The sequence below is a fragment of the Rhipicephalus microplus genome, chromosome 9 (assembly GCF_043290135.1).
Source record: "Rhipicephalus microplus isolate Deutch F79 chromosome 9, USDA_Rmic, whole genome shotgun sequence".
In the NCBI taxonomy this organism is placed as follows: Eukaryota; Metazoa; Arthropoda; class Arachnida; order Ixodida; family Ixodidae; genus Rhipicephalus; species Rhipicephalus microplus.
Window position 1 is genome coordinate 130059988 of NC_134708.1, and position 23148 is coordinate 130083135.

The 23148-nt window shown below is 49.5% G+C and overlaps 1 protein-coding gene across 2 annotated transcripts in view; it reads left to right on the plus strand.

The window, feature by feature from the left end:
- Window positions 1–23148, plus strand: part of LOC119163054 (uncharacterized) — a 149105-nt gene that overhangs the window by 42344 nt on the left and 83613 nt on the right. For both annotated transcript variants that reach the window (XM_037414988.2, XM_075874304.1), the window contains exon 7: window positions 3305–3401. In XM_037414988.2, coding sequence (XP_037270885.2) covers window positions 3305–3401 — 97 coding nt within the window. The remainder of the gene's footprint in view (window positions 1–3304; window positions 3402–23148) is intronic.

The window sequence follows — 23148 nt, forward strand, 5'->3', positions numbered from 1 at the left end:
TGGGCATAGCATACTTGCTTACTCAGTGTGACAAAAAAAAAAAAAAAAGGGCATACCATGAAACAGAAAAGAGGGCATACCATGAAACAGAAAAAATCCCCTTCGGATATATCGAACGTCGCACGAGCTGGGAGGTGCACTTTGGCAATCGCCGCATTCTGCAATCTCTGCAGCTCTGTGTGCGAGTTGGAAGGTTCACTTTGGCACTCACGGTGCCCGGCGATCTCCACGTGGCACCACACCTCCGCCAAAACCCGAGAGGGCTCAGACTGCACAATCTCTAACTTGCGGAACGAACGGCTTTTTTTTTCAGTTTCTCTTTCTCTCTCTCATGCTTTCTCCACGTACCCGTCGGCTCCGAGAGCAGGAACGAAGGAGCCGACGCCCTCCTCCTTTCGCCTTCTCTTATTTTTTGTTTTTGTTTTGAGAGTTCTGATCAGTCAACCACAGCTCGTGGCTTTTGCTATTGCCTTCGCAGGTGGCCATCGCCTCACGAGCACTTTGTTATAACGTGCCACCGCATGTGCAGCATTTCTCTTTTGCGTGCGGGGTGTGTAAAGCCGCTGCAGACTCCTTGAATTGCTGACTTCTCGTTTAGCTATGGCCAGTGTCAAGAAGCGCAAGACCCTTGACTTTGGGACAAAGTTGAAGGCTATTCAGCGTGTTGAGGCGGGCGAGAAATGGTCGACCGTCGCGGACGACTTCGGGATACCACGGAGCCACGGACTTCGGGATACCACGGAGTACCTTGTTAAAGGACAAGGCAAATATTAAGGCGAAGATGGCGGTACAGTGAACGTCGGGAGCATGTGCCCGCTCCTGCCCACAGGAATGTAGAAAAGGCACTCTATGCCTGGTTTTTAGAAGTGCGCGAAGAACATTCCGGTGGATGGCCTGATGCTGATGGCTAAGGCCAAATGGTTTGCCACTGAACTTGGTGAAACAACTTCGCCGATAACACCAGGTGGCTTCACCGATTTAAGCAGCGCTGCAACATCGTTGGCAAAACCATTTCTGGCGAAAGTGAAGCTGTCAGCAGCCAGGACATCCAGCAATGGATGACGAAGGAGTGGCCTGAAATGTCGGGGAAATTTAGTTCTGTCGAGATCTTCAACGCATGGCGATACGAGAAGACGGACAGAGTGGTCAGCTGCTTACGCAAGACAGGCTTAAAGACGGCGGAACTTGCGGAAACCAGTGAAGACGACGATGACGAGCGCATAGACGGCGCGTTTCAGGAATTGTTGTTCTGCTTCCCGGCAGCAGTTCCACACGAAGTGTCTGCGGACAATTTCGTGGAAGCGGACTACAATGTCCAGGTCGTTGCCAGCCTCGCTGACGAGGACATAGTAGCTGTGGTCGTAGGGACCCAGGATGCCCAAGCCGACAGCTCATGCGACGAGTATGGCCGTCTGGATGAGGCGCTGGCTGCACACGCGCACTCCGCCGCTGAAGTGGCGGCAGTGTTCGGCGTCATTCGCTGTTGTATCAGCCACATGAAGGGAACCGGGCTGTCGCACCTGGACAGTCTTAATAAGATCGAGACTAGCGTCTTCAACTTCATTTTAAAAACTATGAAGGAGACCAAGATAAGCAATTTTTCTTCACGAAAATAAATCATTCTGTTGCGGTGTGTGTGCGGAATTAGTTGTCATTCTTGAATGCACCTATTGTAGGTGACGGTCCGCTACAGGTAAGCTCTCGGAGACTGTATCTTTTTATATAGAATTTTTTATATATTGCACTAATTTGCGATCCCCTTCGAGTTCGATATATCCGTGTTCAACTGTACTACTAAAAGGTTGCCAAACCACCTTTTTTAAGTAATGATCATTAATTTAGTATGGGAAGTTATTGCTTCGTGTATTAACTGCTGCAAGTGTTTCTAAGAGGTAGAGATTTAGAGATTTGTCTGGCGCTTGAGGTGCTAGAAGCGGCACGAGGACGAATTGTGCAGGGAGAGATGTGTCAGCGCACGTCATGACCTTGGTCGTATGATGAAACCAGATCGCTTTCTCTCATTGCGATTCCTGTATGCGAGTGAGTCTGTCTGTGCGATGTGCAGACTGTGGAGCATGATGCGGGCACCCCACTTTGCCACCTCGACCTTTTAGGCTCACTGATTCAAATTGGGCCAAGTTCACAACGGTCCATTCTTTTATTCGGAACAAAAGTGAAACACAACAATAAACAAATCCGCAAGTGCGTTTGGAGCGTGCAAGCACGAAGACTAATCAAATCTGTGTACCACCAATCACTAGCATGGTCGCTGAACTGATGGCAGTGCCAGAGTCCTTTGTAGTTAATTTTAGGAAACTGTGGATCCAAACACCACTCCTGTTATAAGCTGGCTATTGGCCAAGAGAGTGCTGTTTGGTGTCGTGCAGCATGTGCTCCAAGGAGGGGAGGGGAGGCCCCTGTATGAAAACAGGCCACTTGATTGAAATGGTAGCTTTGCGCTCTGCTTCTAAATTCTTCTTGCTTCGCACAACTTCAAGACTTGGCTGAGCTATTTGTAGCAGTGTCTGGATATTTCATTTCGCCAAGCCCGTGAGGCTGTTCAGAGAAATAAGACAAGAGCCACTCAATCAGTTTACATGCATTGAGGAAATAATAGTTCTTTGAAAATTTTGAGGTGCCCCGCCACGGTGGTCTAGTGTCTAAAGTACTCAGCTGCTGACCCGCAGGTCACTGGATCAAATTCCCGCTGTGGCGGCTGCATTTCCGATGAAGGCGGAAATGTTGTAGGCCCGTGTACTTGGATTTGGGTGCACGTTAAAAGAACCCCAGGGGGTCAAAATTTCCGGAGCCCTCCACCACGGTGTCTTTCGTAATCATATGGTGGTTTCGGGGACTTAAACCCCAGAAATCAAATCAAAGAAAGTTTTAAAGATTCAACGGGAAGTTTTAATATTTTGGAGCGGAATGAACATTGGTGCTTATTTATTTTTCTTAAGTTTATGCCAGGGCTGTATTGGCTAAATTGCCAGAAGAAGGCAGCCTTGAAGTTCAACGTTGTGTAGCATGGAGGGTGTCTGCCCAAGAATAGTGAAATGAAGTGACAGCTGACAGGAATTCCTAGGTGTTAAAATGTAAAAATAATGCATTCCATGTTTGAGTGGTCTTAATAGAGGCTGGGAGAAGCCTTAATAGCTGCTATGTTTTTGGCTGTCTGCATGCCTCACCAACATGTTTTCCTGGTGGGACTGACATCTGGCTAATACATGAACTCATAGCCACAGTCACCCCCCCCCCCCCCCTAATGACTTCACTGATAGACAGCAATTGCTCTTTGAACGTGCAGGCTCCGTTGACCAAGATGGACACCACCATGACCGGGGAGGTTCTGACGCAGCAGACATCTTCCAAGATGGCGACACAGGCCTCCAGAAACACCCCATGTGAGCCTGCTTCTTTAGTGCACACTTCCAGCTGTGCTTCCTGATGTGCTTATTGGATGGAATGCATTAAGAAAGGTGAACTGAGAGTTCGTACCGTCTAGAGCTGCACTCCGGCACTATTACACATAATCATCGAATGCTCTTGTTATTGTATGACGTCTTTTTAATCGATTGCCGGAAAAGGGTGTGTCTGTTCAATACGCGTGATAAGATGGCGGGGCTAGGGCTTCACAGGGGCAGGGTGGTTGGCACTTACTTGTATTACAGCCGCATCAAAGCCATCGCTGCTTTTGTTTCACAAAACCAAATGCAACTAAAATATATTAGAAAATGTGAAATATTCAATTGCTTGGTTACTCCACCTGGCTTTCAAATTGTGTAGTCGCTATTCATAAACCACACATTATTATGCCAGAGGCATAGCCACGCTTAAATTCTAGGGGCATACAATTTGCAGCGAAGGAAGTCTCTTGTAGAGCTTTGTTGTTTATATGTTCCTGATGATGTGCTGGCACTGTTGATCTATTTATTTTTATTTCTTCATTGTACCATCAGGGCCAAAAGGTATTACACTAGGTAGTGAGGATACATTTCAGTAAACAGCTAAGCATAAAGAAAAAAAGAAAAGTAAAGTACAAAGCGGCTGGCAAAAAGTCAATTTCCACTCTGTAGGTGGTTTTTTAGTTATTTTAAACAAATCTTCTAGTAGTGACCTTGACAGTGTTGTTACCAACATCGTCGCACCTGAGGCGCAAGGTTTAACCTTCACCCATAAACTGACCAAGGACAACCACATCCAGTTTTTAGATCTTGAACAGCTTTTTAACTGACACCCACGTTTGCTGGTAATGAAACCCAATGTCGAACAAAATATTATTGCTTTACATGAGGGGACACTCCAAACTCGTTAAACGAAAAATAAGAGACGGTAGGATTTTGTGTGTTGGTATAACATGATAAAAAGGGCTCAGCGTTGCAAACGACAGAAGGGGATAGACGAGACAAGACAGAGCGCTGAACTGCCAACAGTTTATTTCTTGCGAAAGTCTTCGCTATTATTGTCACCAGTTGCACTAGTCGCACCAGTCATGCACGAAACACAATGATAATGCATAAGTACATCACACCGCCAAGCAAAGGAACAACTTTTCTTATCGGTGAGCGCGACAGAAGGGGTGCTAACACAAGCATCTTTTCATGAACATATCTTTTCTGCTTCTATAATCTCGCGTGTGGTACGATCCCTGCATGTTGCAACAATAGTACAATCTGAAAACTTGGCCTGCGGCCACATGTGCTGCAGTGAACGGACGGCCATCCTTGTTATAATGATCCACATTGTACAAATGTTCCTTAAGCCTCTCATATATACAACGATATGTTTGGCTGACAGTATCTTCCACACTATAACAGTAGCTGATACACCACATTACAAATACAATCTCCTGCGGTGAAATGTTTGCTCTCTCTTGAATGCCGATCTGTGACGCGCCTGTGCCAAGCTTCTCCCTTTTCCGTCTCTGCCACGTGATGTCCCTTCTTCTTGAACGCCGCGTGCAAAGAGAAAGAGGAAAGAAAAAAAAAAAGCTGCCGCGGAGTGTTTGAGCTAGGAGTGTTGGCACTCTCTCACGCGTCGGTGCCACGCTTTTCCTTTTCCCATCCCTGCCGCGTAGACCCTTCTCCTTTCAATGACGTGCGTGAAGAGAGGGAAAAAAAAGAAGCTGCCGTGGAGTCTTGGTTCTCTCTCAAATGCCGATCTGCTTCTCTCCGCATGGACATGCTCCTCCTTTCTCGTCACGTGCTGGCCAGAGGGTAGTAGTGGAGACGCAGTCGTTGTCGTCGTCTTTAGAAAGTGTCGGTGCAGGACATCGCCGTGCGCAACTTCTCTTGCCAGGAGAATGTTGAAGTCGAAGTAGAAATGCTTTGCAAGCTGTGTACAAAACTGATTGACTCGCTGCAAGTCAAACGTGTGCAGACGCGCATCATCGATTACTTCAATTAATGACGGATGTCCTGTGATTTGTGAATAAAGGTAAGTCTTCTGAAACTTCCCCCTGGTGTGTTAGCTCAATGCACATGCGCCACTGCATGGTGAGCCCTCCGTTCATTTAGCTTTCATTAATTTGAACTTCTTTTAATGTGAACAAATTTTCAGGCCCTTTCGAGTTCGAATTATCGAGATTCGACTGTACAACTGAAGGTGGTTCTGGTTGGCGGAATGGAGAGTTTGCACAGGCGACAATTTTTGAGGGGCCATAAAGACTACAATCACATTGATTCGCTGTTTGACCTCTTGAATTTCAAAACTTCATAAATTGTTACCTCATCAATGGAAAGAAAAGATGAGCAATCGCTATTGCTGTAAAAAATTTTTTTTGAAGCACAGTAAATCCATAATTACGAAGAGGTGGAGGGCCACGCCTACTTGCTCTGGTGTTTTTCTTTTTTTGAACTTAAGAATGAATTTCACAAAATACATTAAAGCAACGTACCCTGAATTTCTTTAGCTGAATACAGATGTACTAGCGCTTACCTTCAATTATATTTCGAATCTCTGGGTAGTCTAGATTTTTCAACAATTTATTCTGAAAATTGCCTAAAAATTGTTTTGTTGTTAGTTTGCAGGCCTTTATTCCAAAAAGCGCCTATGAGAGAGCAGTAAACATTCCGCATTAATTTCTCAGCATGCTTATTTATAAAAGAGACTGCCGAAACTTATGTTAATAATACTTTTAAATCATAATATATATCATATTTACTCGCGTTAAACGCTTACCTTCTTTTTTTTTTTTTTTCTGAAAAGTTTATGCCAGTTTGGGAGGAGGGTTCATTACATGGGAAAGAAAAGTCACTGGAGTTACAGCAGCGAAAATTTTGCGTGGCCGCTTTGCTTGTTTGGGCTGTGAAATGTGCTACAAATATTTTCTGTAGCCCAAAGTTCTTTTTTGTTTTCTCCCTCAAGGAAATCGCCAACATAAACGCCAAAGTTACGTCCAGCAACTCGGTTGTCATTCAGCCGCACTAGCTACACCACCAGCCTTGTAGCTAGTTAATGTTTCGTTTATTAAATAGAAATGAATGAAACCAGTATACAAAATTAAATGCATGCAGGCAACTAGAAATCTGCAACGCAACGTATCCAGTTCCATACTTTGGGCACTTTTTTTCGCAATTCTGGGGCTCCGGGAAGGGGGTGCGCAAATACGTGGGGACTTCGCAAATGCATAGAACATAATGTGCAGTAGTCCTAATGCTCAAAATATATTCATTAAAGTGAATAAAATAAATTGGAGCACGAACAAAATGTACTTGTTTATCGTCACGTACTTTAACCATTCAGGCCCGATCACACACGGTCTAATTGGAATCGCTGACCCTGAGGTCAGATTGAGAATCATCGTCCCGGCCGCTGCCACTGCCCTCCCAAAGGGCATCGCCATCGTTTCTGTCCAGCGGGTTAGAATGTCCCATTTTTTTAAACTCTTCTCGACTATGCTGGGAGAAACGAGGTCCCAGGACACGACGATACAGAAGGACCTAGCGTTCGCATATGATGGAAAAGTCATTTTTTAACAGCAGAAACCTTTTTTCAGCAAGCGCGCACTCTCTTTCTTTAAAACCGATCGCGCCGATTGTCACATGTGCAACAACTTCACGCTGAAGTGGTTGGCGGTGGAACGATTCCCATTTACTTTGGCAAACTTCACAACAGCGAGCTTGAATTTTGCCCTGAAGTAGCCGTCGCCAATCGCAAGAGAACAGTAAAAAACTATGGATCATCTCCCCTAAGGGAACCCTGATGGGATGCTAAGCAGCGGCGGTGCACACGGCATTGACTTGGTTGGTTGAAACGGGCATCGACACGGGTGCTGGAAGAACCGATTGAAGTGAAACTCGGTGTAGTGTTTACTGGAGTAAACGTTTGTTTGAAATGCAAGGACATGGGAGGAAGGATGCGTTGAAGACGTTTCCGCTTGGCTTCCTCAACTCTCGTCTCGTCAGTTTTACCCGCGCACCGTCTCTATTCTCGAATGCGATCGGCGTTCTTGACTCTCACCTCGTTGGTGTCGTTGGTCTTCTACTGCAGAAGCTTGCGTTCGGCTTTCCTAGCTAGCGCGTTCTCAGTGTTCCAGGCGCGACATTGCCACTTGGTAAGGCGACCGGCTTTGCTAACCCGCAACGCCGGCGACGGCCGGGAAAGGTATGCACACACTAGCTGGAAGCATGCCCCGGCAGCGTCCCTCCCACCGGCGTGGTCGTGTGGCAAGCAGCAATGCGCTGTCCACATTGCCGGCGCTGTGGGACCACAACTGGGCTAGACGACAGCGCGCGAGTGGTTTCTTGTCGCCGACAGATAGAGAGAGGTGGCGCGGGTGAGGAGATGACGCCGACGTGTCGAGTGGGCTCGAGCTATGCAAGCTTGGAGAGGGTGAAACAAGAAAGATGACACGCGGGGAGCGTCGACAAACTAGGGAAAAGATGGCGTCATGGGTGTGCACTGCGAGGGAAGGCGTGGCCTACTTGGCACCGTCTCAGTGCGGAGGGACAGCATTACACAGGCTTGTCAAAGAGCTGCTTCCCATCTAAAATGTGAAAAGGACGGATGGCGAAACCTAAACTTCCGAACCAAGCGTGCGTTGCAACGCACACGCAGGTAACGAGGGGACCAGTTAGCACGACCGGTCTAACGGGCCCTCTCATTCCTTCGGTGCCAAAAGTAATCCGTGCCGAGACGTGAGCGTGCATTCACATAGTGGTAGAGATGAAGAGAGATGGGGGGGACGAACGCTCGTGCAGTTCCGGTGACCGTGCAACAGGTTTGAATGTTCGTGCACGGTATTCTAGGGACCCTAACTGGGGGAAGTCTTCGGAAGAAGTAACTTCGCACTCGCAGCCTGTTTGTCTGCGCTCGCCTGATCAGCTGAGTGCACCCATCCAAAAAATCTAAAGGTCCACAGTGTCTTCGTGTGCGCACCGGGGAGCTGGCTCGGCGGGGTCGGGGAGCGCGAAATATGCGTGTAAATATTTCTTTGCACAAAGCTGACAAAACATTAGGAGTGTGCAAATTATGTGATGGCACAAACTATGTGAGTAAATACGGTAAATTTACAACGACAAGCGCGACAACAAAGTCAGTTTCGCCGCAAGGGCGAAACAATGAATGTGATAGCAATAACTTAGATTGTAACACTGAGAAAGGCTAGCAGATCGAAAAGTGTAGTGCGCTGTTCACGCACACATGATGCACGAAAACAACACACACAAGACGAAAGCCAGTTAACAATGTTTACAGCTTGACACGTAACGCACTGTTTAAACAAAAATGATGCACTAAACGTTACACTGGTACAAATGAGTTCAAACAAGTGTCCCAGTTATTACTTTGCTGTGTTTTAAAAGCAGGCTCTTCACGCAAGCTCTCCCGCGAGCAAAGTGATCTTGCGCCGGGTGACTAAATGCATTCGTTCCGGTCAAACCTGAAGGCACGCGACTCTTCCCACCAAAGGATCAGCACGCGCGCACAACCATCTGACCCTCCCCCATCCGTGGGGCAAAGTACGCGTGGGAGATAAGCGCGTGATGGCCATGGAGGAAGGAAATACTAAGGAGAGGCCCTATCATATCCTAATACATTGCGAGAAGTGTGGGAGAAGTGACGTCAAATTTATGGGGCAAACAAGCCCGTATGGGGCAAACAAAACAGCAGACGCTCCGCGGCATGCTTTCCGTGCTCGTTCGCTTCAGTGCGAACATGTAGACCTGGTGTGAATTTAATGCATATTGTGTGGTTTGCATGCAGTAAAATGTTGCAAGCACACGTTTCTCGGACTGTTCATGCGTGGCAGGCCCGAGCGCGGCGTGCTCAAATATTTCGGCGAGTTTTGTGCAAAAGCACAGAAAGCACCAGTACGTGCCGTAATCAAAATCATTCAGGCCCTCCATCATCGTATTAGTTCGAACCCACCTGGCAGTGACTTGCGCGTTTTGCTCACTGTAAGGCCTTTTTTTTTCCTTTCTCATAGCCAGATTTTCCGATGTATGTCGTACGTTGGGAAATCCAACAACGTGAGTTCTTTGCTTGTATATGGGGTCAGTGTGGCAATGCACGATTTTAAGAGCTTGCTTCATAGCTATTCGTGCAATGCCAACCTAGTACTCGACGAAACTTTACGTCCAAGAGAAGACACCACTGTATTGTATATGCGATCGTGCACGTGGAGCGTGTAATTTCAGGGCACACACAACTAACACGCAGCGAGTGTACACGGCGCAATATATACACACTTAGTCCGATGACAATAAAAGTTTAATGTCCTTCCGTATGAATGACACGAATTCCAAAAACGCGTTATGATGCCTAAACACCAAAAACAAAAGTTCGCGTGTGCTCTCAGTTGACACAATGAGTACGAACCAACGTAGCGTACAGTCGACAGCTCCGCATACAAATACTATGCATTATTGATTGGCAGTGAAGCGAACGTACGTGAAAAGTGACACCAGGTACTTCCAGCAGTGCACGCGATTCGCACCTAGTATACACAACTGGGCGTTCCGCAGCTTAAAAAACATGCAATAGGAGCAGCGTTCACGAATCGACTCGCTGCCGGCGCCACTTCCAAGGCCGATGGGCAGCGGAAATCGTGAAGTGTTTATCTGCTTCTCCGCTAGGAGGCGGTGCGGGTGTTTGCGATACGGCGGCTTCACGAATATGATGTCAGGGCCTCTCCTTAGTTTTTCCTTCCTTTATGGCGTCGTTGCATTCGGACGAGCTGGGCGCCGAGCGCGGGTGGCTTTTTTTCTTTCTTGAGTTTTTATAGATACGTATACATATACGGTGAGTGACCGCGACATCGGCAAAACGCAGTTGAGAGAATCTATATATTTGCCATCTCAATAAAATGCTTCGTCCGATGGCGGCGCACAAACGTTGCGGGTGCAGAACACGCTGTCGGTGCCATGGGTGCGCTTCGAGATGACGAGCGCGCGGCATGTTTCCATGCCGCACGTGCACCAGTTTGAAGGTTAAGCGCTTTGTTTTTGTGCCGCTGTGCTTGTGTGGCACTATCAGCAAAGGGTTTTCTCCTGCATTCGACAGATGGCGCTGTGCCGTAAAAGGCACGATTTCTAAATTTTGATAGACGTCGTCCGCGCTCGCGCCGCTCGCAACTTTTTAGTATGGTTGCAAAACTGTGTTTTGACTTTTATTGCGCTCTTATTATGTGATGTAATGGCTTGATTTAACATTGTTTCTGTAGCCAATGGCCCTGCCTATCATACCAAAATAAAATGAACAGGTACATGGCAAAAAGTTTTTTTTTCAAGGCCAAAGTGGGGGGCGAGTTCATTATGCGAGTGGTTTCATTACACGAGTAAATTTGGTAATCGCGCTGTCTTTAAGAAAAGAGCATGCAATGGAAACTTTTGACGGCTTAAAAAAAAACACATTCTTCATATTTTTTATACTTTCCCCACCTATTTTCCTGCACATTGCCTTTCAAAATCAATAAAAACATGTTGCATTAATATTGTTACACTGTGTATGTGCCAGATTAAGAAGGGGAAGAAGCGAAGAGGGTGGAAGGGGGAGATGTCTTTTGCATATCGGATACCTTACCTAAAATGGCATTTAACAGTCTTAATGTCGCATCCTTGGCCAATCCTCCAAAGTGTGTATGTGCCATTTATCTAAGGAAACCAACAAACAAATACTGATTCTGTATGGCTCGTCATTCGAACCTTGTACCAATAAACGCTTAAACGCCTATTGAGGACGTAACAAAGTGGTAGAAGGTACTGGGTATAACAACCAACGATGGGACGGCTACTCTTGGGACTTCGCCGGAGTCATCGCCTCGCCGGCCTGCCCCCTTCCTTGGCCCACATTATGTTTGACGAAGCAAAAGCTCGGGAACTAGCCCACAGCAGTTCTTGGCCGTACTACAAATAGCCGGGAACCTTCTCTGGGAAGGCCAACGACGACGTAGATGCATGACTCAAGCATTACAAACGAGTAAGCAACTACAACATTTGGATGCTGCCTCCCAACTGCCACGTGGGGTTTTATACCTCACTGATGTTGCCCTTGTTTGGTATGAGAACCATGAAAATATTCTGACAGCATGGGAACGCTTTGTTGAGGAAATCAAGGAGTGTTTCTGCAACTCAGCTACAAAAAAGAAGCGCGCTGAAGAGAGTCTTGCACAGAGAGCCGAGCTACCCGGTGAGACCTGCACTGTGTATACCAGAGATTTTGAGGCTGTGTAGGGAAGGCGATTTCAGCATGTCGGAAGAGGACAAGCTGGGGCATTTGCTGAAGGGAATTGCAGAAGTTGTGTCCTACTTCCTTATTAGCAGAGAAAGCCCGACTTCTGTGTCTGATGTTGTACGACACGGTCGTACGTTCGAAACCCTGAAGCAGCGCAGAATAGTGCTGAAGCTCGGTGGTCCTGGTCTGTCGAATGTCACCTCTGTAGCTACGGTAGAAGCGGCCTAAACTGTTGACCTTTTGGCAACCATCCACCAGATTGTTCGGGAAGAGTTGCTCAGACATGGAAAAATGACACGTGAACGGGCAGCTGCCACGTCTCCATTCTATTTCCTGCAGGACACCACTGCCCCACAGCTTACGCTTTGTGAACATCGATTCGTCAACGCAGAGGAGGTTGCAGGGCCTCGGCGTATTCAGCAGGCAAGTCCGGCTTTTTACGAGCGATTACAGTACCCTCAGCGTTTTCATCCTGAATGCTCATACCACCCATCAACAACTGATTTCATTGAATCTCGGACTTAAACAAACGCTCGAAGACGTGCCAGTATGCTTAAGCTTGAACACTTCGAAGAACGGCGACGACCTCTCCTGCTTCTGTGTGCTACAGCTGTGGTCTGACTGGTCACATATCAAGGTGTTGTGATTGTACGCTCATTCCACGTCATGATCAGTGGCCATGCTTAACTGATAAACCTGCTGCCCCACCTTTCAAGGACACTGGCTCAATGACTCAAGACCCGGTAACAGCTTCTGGCACGGACACTGGTGCAACCACTCTCCTGTCTCTGATCGAAGTGCAACGCCACCTCTAGCGCCTCGATCCCTATGGTCTTCATGGTCATGACGCCGCCTATCGTCATCACACCAGGGAAGCTAAACACTGTGGCTGAATGGTGTGAGGTCGCTGGTGACTTGCTGCAAAACGAAATACCTCAACCTGTGTTTATGCTCAAGAACAAAGTACAAGTTTTTGTTGATTGTGTGCGTACGATAGCCTTGGTGGACACGGTGATTCTGTTTCGATTATGAGTGCTGCTTTTAAACACCGTTTAGGACAGAAGGTGATGTTTTTTTGGGAAAAAGTGACAACATTCTGTGGCGTTGGTGGTAACTCACTGTGTCCCATTGGTATCTGTACGGCAGAAGTGTCCCTGGGTGATCGAGTGTTTGCCACAGCGTTTAGAATTCTTCCAAGAAGCACACACAACATAATCCTGTGGATTGATTTCCTTTGAATGTGCCGCGCCACTGTTGATTGTAGAAATGGAGAGGTGTACTTATGTGATGCTGTCCCTGGTGAATTGTTGGAGAATTACGAGGACAGAGAGCACTGCACGCTCCGGGTTTGTGAAGATAGGGTTGACCCGGCATTCTCTGCACTATGTGTTCCTGTATACTCTTCACCCATTGAAGACAATGACAGCGCGTTCGAAGCATTGGCATACCTGCCAGGTCTCCCGGATTGGCCGGGACGTTCCCGGATTTTGACTGTTTTTTCCGGTTGTACGGTTGTCATGAAAATCTTCCGGAAATCGAAATTTCTGTGCGTGATGTGGCTGCATTGACAAAAAAGCAGCTCAATCCGTTCCAGGCTTTTCAAACCTACCCCATTTTATTATCAATGAGTATAAGAGGCGTTCATGTAAACGTACAGTATAATCTCAGTGATGCGAAACTGCGGCAGATACGAATTCTTGAAATTCGCCAGCCAAATTTTAGCATGTTCATTGGGCCTCAATTCGAATGCCTCTAACACATTTTATAATCGCGGTGGGTGATACGAAATTTAGTACGTAAACCGCAGTATGAAGGCCGAGAGCAGTGTACTTGAAGCTTCGGAAGTAGGCGAGCGACTGGCGCACGCACAGTCTTCTACAGTGTGTGTGATTGTCGTTGCCGCAACCGCTGTGGACGAAACAGCGGTCGCTCTTGACACGATCATGTATGGCGACGACGTAACTGACAGAACCCCGAAAGTGTGCGCTCAACCAGTCGAAGCAACACTCTTTTACGTAAACTCCGCAGGCAGAACTGCGGCAGATGCTATCCTAGATGGCATAAAACGACTTAGTTTTGAAGGCACATGGGCAGCCAAGCGCATGGGAATGGTAAAATGAACTACCGTTGGCCGCAACCGCCGGGCACGAAACCGTAGTCGTGGCGACACGATAGCGATCTATGAGCTCCGGGGGGCACGTAGCGGTAGGTTAAAGGCAGTAAATAGGTAAAAAATTAAAAAAAGTTTCGCCGCAAGGGCAAAGCAATAAATGCGACAGCAACAACTTGGAATGTAACGCTGAAAACGTCAAGCAGATCGAAACGTGCAGCGCGCTGCTCACACACAAATGACGCACGAAAACGATACTCGCAGGATGAGAGCGAACTAACAACGTTTACCGCTCGACATGTAACGCCCTGTTTAAACAAAAACGATGCACGATACGTGATCACAGGTACAGATGAGTACAAACTAACAATTAAGTGTCCCAGTTGTTATACCTCGCTGTGTATGAAAAGTGCGCTGTTGTCGAGAAAGGGGCCTGTGCAAAGATTAAAGTGACCTTTGTGGGCCCTGCAACTAACGCTTTCGTTTCAGTTAAAGCCGAAGGCACACGATTCTCCTACCAAAGAATAAGCGTGCACGCACAGGTATCCATCCTTGGGGCAAAGTACGCGTGAGAGATAAGCAAGCGTCGCGCATCGCGACGAGCTTGGCGGCGAGCGCAGGCTGCTTTTTTTCTCCGAGTGTTCATATATATATATATATATATATATATATATATATATATATATATATATATATATATATATATATATATATATATATATATACGTATACATATACGGTGAAGGACAGCGAAGATGGCAACGGCAAAAAAATAGCCTGGACTGTCCATGTCGCAATAAAAAGGAGCCAGACGCGTTTTGGCGTTTCTGTCGAAAGAATCTAGTAGTGAGCAAAGCTTTGACCCGCACTTTTGCGGCAGCCAGCTGCGCCGTCCCGTCCGTTCACGTGTGTCCCAGGAAGACATACGCGAGTTGTTTTAACTGAAATAGATTCTGCTGCTTGTGTTGATCCTTTGAGACTCTCACGCTAGTGAAAAACTCTACCCTCGCATGTTCGGCGACTCCTAGCCACTATAAGACCGCAACGCTGATGTTGGCGCTTCTGATTGAGACCTTCTTCCCGTCCTATTTTGTTTTTCGCGATGTTTTTTTTGTGCAGCGCAATATCCCCCCCCCCCCTCAGTTGCGGAAATTTCCTGGATTCAGAATGAAACGAACACGCCGGGACCCTGGCTGGGCCAAGACAAACGTTTATTGCCATAGTGCGGGTTAATGTAGCATTGTGCGAGAGGGGTTACGGGGAAGGGAAGGAGAAGCAGCAGTGGTGATACGGTGGCTTCGGCTGGCGTGACGTCACGGATACATTATTCTCCCCCCCCTTATGGTGAGTAACGGTCGGAGCATTTGCGTTGCCGGCCCGAGCGACGCAACGCTGGAGTTGAGGGGCTCCCGGCGATCTCGCTCCTTGTTGGCGCTCGCGTCGGTGTTTCTCCTGCTAGGGCCCCGCCGGCAGTTTCGAGGCACCGATAGTCACCGGATTCTCCCTGGTCGTGCTCGAACTGCCGTGGCTTCACCTGGTCGCTGTGGCGCCGAATGGTTTCCCCATCCAGACCATCGGCATTCACCAGGCGGGCTCCATCTGTCGATGTAATGCTGGCTGGAGTCCACGGCTCGCCTCGCTCGAAGTTCCTCACCCAGACAGGCTCCCCGGCCTGCCACCCATCAAGGGGAGGACGGTCAACTGGTGAGGGCGAAATGGACACTGTGTTGTCCAGCCTGGAGCGAAGATCGTAGCCCATTAGGAGTTGCGATGGTGTCCGGCCCCCGGCCTGCGGCGTCCTGCGGTACCTGTGCAAAATCCTAGCCAGGCGGGTTTTCAGTGACCCTTGTACATTCTTCTTCAATGAATACTTCAATGAATACTTCACAGTACGAACAGTCCGCTCCGCGAGCTCATTGGACTGGGGGTGATACGGTGCTATTCGGAGGTGTAGTATGTTATTCACCTTCGTGAAGGTGTTAAATTCCCAACTCGTAAACTGTGGGCCATTATCGGATACCAGCGTTCAAGGCAACCCGAATGTACTGAACAAGGTGCGCAGAGCCTCTATGGTGGCGTGTGGGGTGGAACTCTTCATGGGTATCGCTTCTATCCACTTACTATGTGAATCCACCACAATCGGTAGCATGTGACCATCGATCGGCCCCGCAAAATTGATATGCAGCCTTGACCAACGCTCATCCGTTTCTGGCCACGCAACAGGGGATTTCTTTGGGGGTATAGGGGCAGCTTGGATTCAACTGGTACAGGACTTAACCATGTGCTCAATGTCATTATCGATCCAGGGGTACCACATTAACGAGTGCCCTAGCCGCTTCATTGAGCAAATTTCATGATGAGTGTCAAGCCGCAGACCTAACGTTACTGCTTGGGCACTCTTAGGGACGATCACTCGATGGCCCCAGTAGAGAAGCCCATAACTCCCTGTTATCTCAGCTTTCCGGTTGAAGTATGGCATCAAGTGCTGGTCCTTAGGCCCCAAATTTCTTGGCCATTCCTCCTGCACCCATTTTTGCACCTTTGCTAAATCATCATCAAGCTCCGTGAGAGTGCCCAGTTGCTTCGCAGACATGGCACCATCATTGAGGTTCTCCGTGAGCAGGACATACTCACCGTCCACAGTTTCTTCCTGCGTCTCTGGCTGGGAAGTTGCTGACGTGGGGAGTCGGCTGAGGGCATTGGCTGGAATGTTGTCTTTCCCGGACTGGTGTTTGATGACATGATTGTATGCGCTCAGCAGGAGGGCCCATCGCTGGATTCGCGCAGCGGCCATCACGGGCACTGGCCTGTCTGGGTGAAAAAGTCCAACAAGCGGCTTATGGTCCGTCATCAATGTGAAAGTATTGCCGAGCAAGTATTGTCGGAATTTCGACGCACCAAACACAAGTGCCAAGGCTTCACGCTCCAGCAGCGAGTAATTTTTCTCAGTTCCAGTATATAACTGAGAGCGGAACCCTATGGGCTGAAGTACCCTGCCCCCGACATCGTGTGAAAGCACTGCGCCGATTCCGTCCGGGGAGGCATCGCATTCCAGGACTAGCGGCTTGTGTGGGTCAAAATGCGCCAGAAAGTCTGCGGATTTCAGAAGGTCTTTCACACTGCTGAATGACTGTTGTTGAGCGGTACTCCACTCCCACTTAGCTTCATTCCGGAGTAGTTGATATAGAGGTGCCATGGCGGTCGATGCAGTGGGCAGAAACTTGTGGTAGTACGTTACCATGCCGAGGTAGGACCTTAATTCTGCGGGATTCCGTGGTGCCTGAACTTAAGGATGGCGTCTATTTTTTCCGTCTTTGGTTGAAGACCTCGAGTGCTGATTCGATGCCCCAAAAAATCCACCTCTGGTTGGCGGAACTTGCACTTGTCTTCGTTTAGGCGCACGCCCTATTCCCGGAAACGCTTGAATACTTCGTGCAGGGTGGTACAGTCATTGCGTTTCTCTGCCACGATGAGGTCCAGGTAGACGTGAATTCCCGGAAGTCCCTGCAAAATGGTCTCCATACGCCGTTGGAACACGGCCGGCGCGGACGCCACTCCAAAAGGCAGGCGAGTAAAGCTGAACAATCCCTTACGCATGTTTATGGTTGTGAGTTGCATGGCTTCCTCGTCCAACGGAAGCTGGTTGTATGCCTCCCGCAAGTCTATCGTGGTAAAAACTTCACCGCCATTTGATGTAGCCAGGATATCCTCCACCAGTGGCAACGCATATTGCTTAGTGCGATAGGCTTTGTTGACCGTTAACCTAAAATCGCCGCAAAGGCGGATGCAGCCATTCCGTTTCACTACTGGTGCCACTGGCGCCATCCACTCCGCATGAGGCACCGGTACAATATTACCCGTGCCTGAAAGGTGGTCCAGTTTCGCGTCGATCTTTGGCCAAAAAGCATATGGAACTGCGTGCTTTTCAAAATTTTGGCACCATGTTTTCTCGCATCTTGAAATGTACTGGTGGCCTTTTATGAGCCCTAAACCTGGCGCGAACACATCAGCGAATTCTGCTAGCAACCGGTCCACGTTAACGTTGTCAGCAATGAGTGACGGCAGTTGCTCACCTGACGTGTTCACGTTCATTACCGGTGCTTCGAGCATGTGGAACGCTTGAATCAGGTCGCGTCTGCAGAGGTTTGGGCCGGAGCAACCAAGGACTTGCAAGGATCCAGCTGTCAACTTTTTTCCGCATGAAACCTTGAGCTGAAGTTGTCCCTGCCCTGGAAGTCGTCCCAGGAAGCAGGTGAGTTTCAATGGCGAACCACGCAGCTTCGGCCACACTGTTTTGTTCCGCTCATATGTGGGCCACGGGATGACCAAAACCGGAGAGCCTGTGTCGACCTGCATGTTCACTGGAACCCCGCCACAATCCAAGGTGCGCACGATGGGTTGCGTAATGCTGACGTGGCCGATGTGATTGTCCGCTGCCTCGAGCGCGAACATATTGTTGCGAATGTATTTACTACTTTAGAGTAGAAAAGTACTCCAGCAGTCAAGATGGCAGCCGTTGTGTATTTCGAACAGCCCAAAAACGTCGTCGTCTTCTTCTTCGCACCGCCCGCATAGCTGCATAGCCGCGAACCCGCAACATCGACCTCCGGCGGCGAAAAGCGCCGACCCGGCGCTTGTTAGCAGGTGTTGGACGAGATGTACGGCTTGAGGCGAGCGACGTGGACGATGTCGGAAGATGTGGAAGGTATCGAAGGGTTTAGAGGTGCTATTTCATAGGTAACATCAGTTACCTGCCGTAGCACACGATAAGGTCCGGAATACTTGGGTAGAAGCTTTTCAGCCAGACCAACATGTCGCGACGGAGTCCACAGAAGAACGAGGTCACCTGGACTAAAGTGGACGTCCCGATGGTGGCTGTCATAGCTACGTTTCTGACGGAGCTGCGAGTCCGAAAGGCGCTGGTGGGCAATCTGACGGGCTTTCTCCGCGGTGCTAATAGCGCGGCGAGCATATGCTGTGGACAGGTCGGTAGGGTTGGGTACAAGCGTGTCGAACGGCAATGTCGGGTCTCTTCCATACAAAAGGTAAAAGGGAGAATATCCAGCAGTGTCGTGGCGTGAGCTATTGTAAGCGAAAGTGACAAAGGGTAGCGCAATGTCCCAGTCACGATGATCCGTCGACACGTACATGGCGAGCATGTCAGTGAGTGTGCGATTCAGACGTTCTGTGAGGCCGTTTGTTTGAGGATGGTAGGCCGTCGTAAGCTTGTGCTTGGTTGCACAAGAACGAAGTAGATCGTCAATTACCTTAGATAAAAAGTAGCGACCGCGATCGGTGACCAGTTGACGAGGAGCACCATGATGTAAGATGACGTCTTGAATCAAAAAGTCGGCGACATCTGTAGCGCAGCTGCTTGGAAGAGGTCTCGTAATTGCGAAACGGGTCGAGTAATCTATGGCGACGGCGACCCACCTGTTACCGTCGGTAGAAAGAGGGAAAGGGCCCAGCAGGTCGAGGCCGACACGATAGAAAGGCTCGGCAGGTACGTCGATCGGTTGAAGGAGCCCGGCGGGGTGTACCGCTGGCCTTTTGCGGCGTTGGCACGACTCACAAGACCTAACATAACGTTGTACAGAACGGTAGAGGCCGGGCCAGAAAAAGCGTCGGCGGACACGGTCGTACGTTCTGGCAACACCAAGGTGGCCAGCCGTTGGTACATCATGTAGTTGCTGAAGTACGGTCGAGTGCAAATGAGTGGGTATTACGAGTAGTAGTTCGTTTCCCACATGGTGCATGTTGCGGCGGTATAAAATGCCGTCTATGACAACGAACATGCGAAGCGAACTGTCTGTACAACCTGTGTTCAGGCGGTCGATTAGCTCGCGTAGGGACGCGTCACGCCGTTGCTCACATCCCATGTTGCCGAAAGCAGAGAGCGAGGAAATACAGATGGACGCGTCGTCGGTTACTAGATCTGGAGCGTCAACGGGTTACCGAGAGAGGCAGTCGGCGTCTTGGTGTAAACGGCCAGACTTGTAAACCACTGTGTATGTGAATTCCTGGAGGCGCAGAGCCCAACGAGCAAGGCGCCCCGTTGGATCTTTGAGGGCTGAAAGCCAGCATAGAGCGTGATGGTCAGTGGTAACTGTGAAAGGCCGGCCATATAAATAGGGGCGGAATTTACCAACTGCCCATACAAGCGCCAGGCACTCGCGTTCCGTAATAGAGTAATTGCGTTCGGCAGGAGAAAGGAGCCGGCTGGCATACGCAAGAACTCGATCGTGACCGGATTGACGCTGGGCTAAAACCGCGCCAATACCGTAGCCACTAGCATCAGTGCGGACCTCGGTTGGAGCAGACGGGTCGAAGTGGGCGAGAATCGGTGGCGTGGTCAGAAGTGTTATGAGCTGGGAAAAGGCCGTGCCTTGATCAGGACCCCACTCAAATGGTACATCTTTCTTCAAAAGATCAGTGAGGGGGCGTGCGACCTCTGCGAAGTTTCTGACAAATCGTCGGAAATATGAGCATAGGCCCACAAAACTTCGAACGTCCTTGACACAAGTCGGTACAGGAAAATCCAGGACAGCTCGGACTTTGTCGGGATCGGGGCGGATGCCGGAGGAGTCAACGAGATGCCCTAGAATAGTAACTTGGCGATGCCCAAAATGGCATTTCGAGGAATTAAGTTGGAGCCCAGCCTCTCGAAATACTGAAAGAATTGAGGAAAGGCGCTCGAGGTGAGACTTAAAGGTTGGGGCAAACACAATCACGTCGTCCAGATAACACAGGCAGATAGACCATTTAAAGCTGCGCAAAAGCGTGTCCATCATCCGCTCGAACGTTGCCGGCGCATTGCACAAGCCAAACGGCATTACCTTGAATTGGTAGAGACCGTCAGGCGTTACAAAGGCGGTCTTCTCCCGGTCGAGGTCGTCCACGGCGATCTGCCAGTAACCGGAGCGTAAGTCTATCGAAGAAAAATAGGTTGCGCCATGAAGGCAGTCCAGGGCATCATCAATACGAGGAAGCGGGTAGACATCCCTTTTGGTGACCTTGTTTAAATGCCGATAGTCCACGCAGAAACGCCAGGTATTGTCCTTCTTTTTAACTAAGACTACAGGGGACGCCCACGGACTCGATGAGGGCTCTATGATGCCTTTTGTGAGCATCTTATTCACCTCCTGTTGGATAACTTGGCGTTCTGATGGTGACACTCGATAGGGACGCCTGTGAATTGGAGCTGCATCACCGGTATTAATGCGATGTTTGACTTGCGATGTTTGACTTATGGGCCTACCGTCAAAGTCAAATATGTCCGAATAGCTCGTGAGAAGATCAGTGAGGTCTTTGACCTGAGACGGCAAGAGGTCTGAGGCAATCATCTTAGTTACATTGTTGAGCCGTGTAGATTTGGCTGCGTCGGTGCTATGCGGGTTCGGCGAGGCGACTGTGGCCAGTTCACGTGACACTGATGAGATCTGGCACTCGTGTGACGGTGAAAGAGTGGCGAGAACAATGCCTTGTGGTAGGATTTGAGGGCTGAGTCCGAAGTTCAGAAGAGGAAGGCACGTCTTGTTCGCTGTGACAGTTAATATGGTGTACGGGGAGGAAACGTTGCGGGCCAATAAAACACCGGGAGAGGGAAAGACCACGTAATCCCCATCCGGAACACTGGGATACGGTTCAACTGTGACACAAGTTAGGGCTTGGGGTGGGAGGCGAACAAACTCAGCGCACGAAAGCTTGTTCTGTACCATCTTCGACTCTTCGGTGGCCGCAGGCAAGTCAAGTTGCACGACGCCGGCTGAGCAGTCAATTACAGCGGAGTGGTCGGACAAAAAATCGAGTCCAAGGATGACGTCATGTGGACAGTGAGCGAGAACATGGAATAGAACGGACGTCTGGCGGTCGGCGAATCTCACACGCGCGGTGCACATTCCGAGCACAGCCGGGGTCGCTCCACTAGCGACACGTACAAATAGGGACTCTGGCGGCGTAAGGACCTTGTTTAATCGTGCACGGAGGTCAGAGCTCAGAATTGAAATATGTGCGCCGGTGTCAATAAGGGCAGTAACAGGAAGGCCATCCACTTCTACATCAAGCAGGTTCTTGTCCGTAGTCAAGGTCAGCAGAGGGTTTTCAGGTCGGGAGTCCAATGCAGCGTCACCTCCGGGAGCTGCATTGCTCAGTTTTCCGAAGAAGGGCGTCCACTAGGGTGGGGCGACGAATAGCGGCGGTGCTGAGGTGACCTGGAGCGACGGTCATGCGGGGACGGCGAACGGCTGGACCGGCGGACTGGTGTCGCAGGAGTGCCATTGTACGGTCCATCGTCACGAGCGCTGTACTGCAGGGGCCGGTGGTTGTCGTCACGTCGATAGCCAGGAAACGACCGAGGTGGATACGTGCGGAAACGACAGTAGCGGGAGATGTGTCCTACACCATGACAATGAAAACATATAGGCTTGTCGTCCTGTGTCCTCCACTGAGCAGGATCACGATAGCGGCGGAATCTTTCTGGTGCAGGAGAAGGCGCTATGGTACTGACTCGAGGTTCCGTCAACGAACACACAGGCTGCAGCCCAACGTTTGCCAGCTCCTCTCTCACGACCTGTTGGATCAACGAGATCGTTGGTCGATCATCAGATGGGCGGGTCAGAAAAGACGGAGACGCGGCCTCGATTTCTCTACGAACGATGCGAACCACACTTTCGTTGTTATGTGGTTGACTGCATGGCGGCTGAAGGTCCTCGCAAGATGACGTAGCGGCCGTGTTCGGAAGTCGCAAGAAATTCTTGGCGACCCGGCGACTCTTCAGCTCTTCGAATCGGCGGCACTCTTTGATGATGTCATCAATGGTGGAACAGTCTTTGGAAACCAGTATGTTAAAAGCATCATCTGCAATGCCTTTAAGTAAATGGCTTACTTTGTCTTCCTCGGACATGTTGGGGTCGGCACGATGGCAAAGGGCGAGAACGTCAAGGATGTAGGTGACATATGATTCGGTCGTAGTTTGTGCCCGACCAGAGAGTTCTTTAGAAGCGGCCCGCTGGCGTCCGACGGCCTTACCAAACAGGTCACGAAGCTTCTGTTTGCAAGTATCCCAGCTGGTTATGTCCGCTTCATGAGCCTCGAACCACGCGCCAGCTGTTCCGCAGAGATAGAAGCCAACGTTGGCGAGCATCATCGTAGGGTCCCACCGGTACACTGCTGCAAACCGCTCGAACTTCGGAATCCAGTCGTCAACGTCAACATGGTCGGTGCCGCAGAAGTTGCCAGGGTCGCGCGGTTGCGTCAATACGACCGGCTGTACAGGCTGCGCCGGAGTCGCGGCTGAAACAGGAGCGGCAGAATTGGTTTCTGTTGCCATGGTCGGGCAGTCGAGAACACGTCCGCTTCGAAGTTCCGTC